This window comes from Antedon mediterranea, chromosome 4, assembly GCF_964355755.1.
Source record: "Antedon mediterranea chromosome 4, ecAntMedi1.1, whole genome shotgun sequence".
NCBI classification, from domain to species: domain Eukaryota; kingdom Metazoa; phylum Echinodermata; class Crinoidea; order Comatulida; family Antedonidae; genus Antedon; species Antedon mediterranea.
Genome location: NC_092673.1, coordinates 12498282 through 12501519, shown reverse-complemented (window position 1 = coordinate 12501519; position 3238 = coordinate 12498282). Strand labels below are relative to the sequence as shown.

The window sequence follows — 3238 nt, the reverse complement described above, 5'->3', positions numbered from 1 at the left end:
ATTCACACTTTTGGATGGTTTAGAACTTAAATTAAAGTTTTGTATAAAAGTTAAATACACCTATTAACAATTATGATTTAAACAATAATCACATTTTTGGATACCGGTAGTTAAGAAATCAGATTAAAGTTTTCTTTAACTGTAAAATACCCTTATTACAATTATTATTTATAAAATATCCAAACTTTTGGATGGTTTACTTTAAAAAAAACATGCAAAAAAACACCAAAAACTATAAAAATCACTCACTCACTACTTCTATTGATGTAATAATTCCCTCGGAATTACTCGTGTACTTTACTGAAAATGGAAGCTCCATACGACCATCAAAATCAATGTTTTCGGGTACGTGATAAACTTCGCCACCCTGCATAACAATATCTACAGGAAACCTATATTTGAAAGAAGTAAAAACTTACTTTAAAACCAAAATATTCAACCGATTCAGTGACAACATTTACACAATATATATTTAATTACAACAACCTACATCTTTGGCAGTTTTTAAAAGCAATTAAGGCCAGTTCTTTTCCGCTGATAACGCTCTCAATTTAAACATAACAGTAACTTCGTATAACATTATACTATACAATTATTTTTATCCACTTTTCAACCAATATCCTAGCGTTTAAATACGTGGAATTCGTCTACACTTACATTTCCGATTCAGAACTATACACTACTTAGGTAATAATTTCACTAATTACATCAGTAAGTATTTCCATTAATATTACAATACAGTATTATAAATATAAAACACTTTAAATATACTACAATTCAGTTATAAGCTACATACCCTTCATCTTGATCACCTATAGCTATCACAGTGTCTTCCATGACTCCAAGGCTATCACTCTAAAATAAAAATTAGATACATATTTATCCTAAATTTAAAGAAATTTGCTAATAAAACCAAACTTACGGCATGATATTGGAGCTTTACTAATTGCCTTCTAATTCCAAAGTCTATGGTTAAATCCTGACCTAGTACAAATAACTCAATACTCTTTTAATTCCACTTCCGAAGCCTTAAACCAGTTTATAAGTACAAGGAATAATTATAATAATAATGTGTTTACTGTTGGATGCGTGTAATATTTTTTTACAAATAAAATAATACCAAGTTCAATAACCAATTTATAGACATTTCTTTTTATCATTTCACTTCACTACCTTTATAAGATATAATACTGTAACCCGTACCGGTACCCTAAAGCATCTTCCATTTCAATATAAAAAAAAACATTTTTTTCAGTTATTTTACCTCAAAATATTAAACTTACCTCCACAACAGTGGAAGAAGAACTTTTCAATTTCAAGTTCTCTTCCTCCACTTCCTCCACGGCAGATATGAAAACATCACGTGACTTTAGATTGCTTGGCACATTTGAAGCAGCCTCACCCCACAACATCACATCGATGTTACAATCTTCGGTGCCCAATTTCAAACACCTCCGTTTGTATGTCGTTGTTTCCACCAGTTCACCTACCTACATATGATAAAATAAAACTATATTTAATACAAACATTTCAACCACACATAACATATATCACATTTTTCATATTAAAAATCAAATTTTTAGGTAACAATAACACCAACTTATATTTTCTTTTTCAATGCGATTCGCGTACAAAATAAGTCGCAAACGTATTGTCACATTTAACGCTCTTTTTCATTTTCAGCACTTTATCATAACATACTCATACAACTAACTCAAAATCTAAAGTAGATAGGCCCTATGCTTAAAAACATTATACACAAACGTACATCTACAAGAATATAATAAATTCAATTACCTCTAAAACATTTCCCTCTAAGGAAAACCGTCTCTTACGAGGACTCCCCTTAGCCTCCATCACTGAGATTGCATTAGGGCGTATAAATTCATTTAAAACATCCTCGTTGACCTCAAACGCGCCAACATTGGTTAGTACCTAGAATATTAAATACACCAAAAATACAACATTTTAAATATATATGTATACTCCATCCAACCTCAACAACACATAAAACAAATAATGATCATTTATCAACTAAAATAAACATAATTACAATAAAAATTACCTTCGACTTGTGAGACAGCCTTATGGAAACATTTATTTTTTCCGACACATCCGTAATTAAAACTGGCTGGCGAACGTCTAACTCTAACAATTTCTCTGCTACTGAACTATTTACATTATTCTCGTAGCACGCAACAACTTCATGGCTCCCTTCCACCAACACCTTTCCTTGTATAAACTTCCTACCATCTCTCGAAAGTACTCTTTTATTAAATTTTTCGGCCACAACAAACTTCACTATCTTTCGAATACTCATCTCTAACAGCTATCCACACAACAAATGACTTATACCTACAGTTTACAGTGTATCACTATCAAACTTCTACAGGCAATAGATGTTGTAATATAACCCATGGGAATTCACCTCAAGATAAAACTTCCTGACATTGAAATCTAGCAACAATCACTGTTATCATTTGGACTGACAGGTATTGGACTCCCATTACATTACCCATATATTATAAACGTTACAAATTCTCAACTTTTAACTTCACCATCAACTCCTGTACTTATTCATTTACATTCAACAACTTCATCAAAGAAAAACACCTAAACAAACCATTATAGATATGAATGCATGTACAAATTTGCCCTCCGTGAAATTATAACGTTGACAGAATGAATAAAAAACCAGAATTAATTGTCACATTCAAAGAACACACACATCAAGCTCATTCTTCCTTTTAAATATCATTACATTCTTCATAGAGGTATTCTTTGCTTTGAACATTCTTTTACGAGAATGTCGATCATTCATATTTGTTTAAGACGTCATCATATTATAGTCCAGTCAAAATAGTACCTTCACCCACCACTAATTGCAAAAGAATTTTTTTTACTACAATACATTTTAGTATGGTCCCCTAAACACTATACTAAAAGTCCCCCAAAATCCCAACATGGGAAATTTGTCTAATTTGCATAATATGCAAATTAGCCTTTTTTCATGATGAATTAATCTATTTTCTTTATAAATGTGCATAAAATGCTGCAATTCAATCAAACTAAGCAGTAAAACTCACATTTTCATGATCAATAAAAAGATTAAACACGCGTTAGGAATAAATTAGAATAAATTTGCATATTATTCAAAATTAACATTCCAAATGTCGTATTTTTGTTTTAATAGTGAATTTTCGAAATGAAAATATGCATATTAATAACATTAATAGGA

General features: G+C 30.6%; 1 protein-coding gene across 1 annotated transcript; it reads right to left on the bottom strand.

Annotated features, from left to right (window-relative positions):
* Positions 1 to 241: 241 nt before the first annotated feature.
* LOC140047561 (uncharacterized) lies at positions 242 to 1897 on the bottom strand. Its single transcript, XM_072092601.1, has 3 exons — positions 1284 to 1897; positions 797 to 855; positions 242 to 392 (listed from the first exon to the last, which is right to left on the bottom strand). The coding sequence occupies exons 1-3, from the start codon at positions 1410 to 1412 to the stop codon at positions 242 to 244; spliced, it is 339 nt and encodes a 112-aa protein (XP_071948702.1). The 5' UTR covers positions 1413 to 1897.
* Between the last annotated feature and the right edge of the window lie 1341 nt (positions 1898 to 3238).

Bases quoted from the DNA above. Each gene is read 5' to 3' on its own strand.
- LOC140047561 (XM_072092601.1), bottom strand. From the start codon at position 1,412: ATGTTGTGGGGTGAGGCTGCTTCAAATGTGCCAAGCAATCTAAAGTCA. The intron at 856-1,283 runs GTAAGTTTAATA...TTTTTATTTTAG, and splicing joins CTTCTTCCACTGTTGTGGAG to AGTGATAGCCTTGGAGTCAT. The intron at 393-796 runs GTATGTAGCTTA...TTTCAAATATAG, and splicing joins ATAGGTGATCAAGATGAAGG to GTTTCCTGTAGATATTGTTA.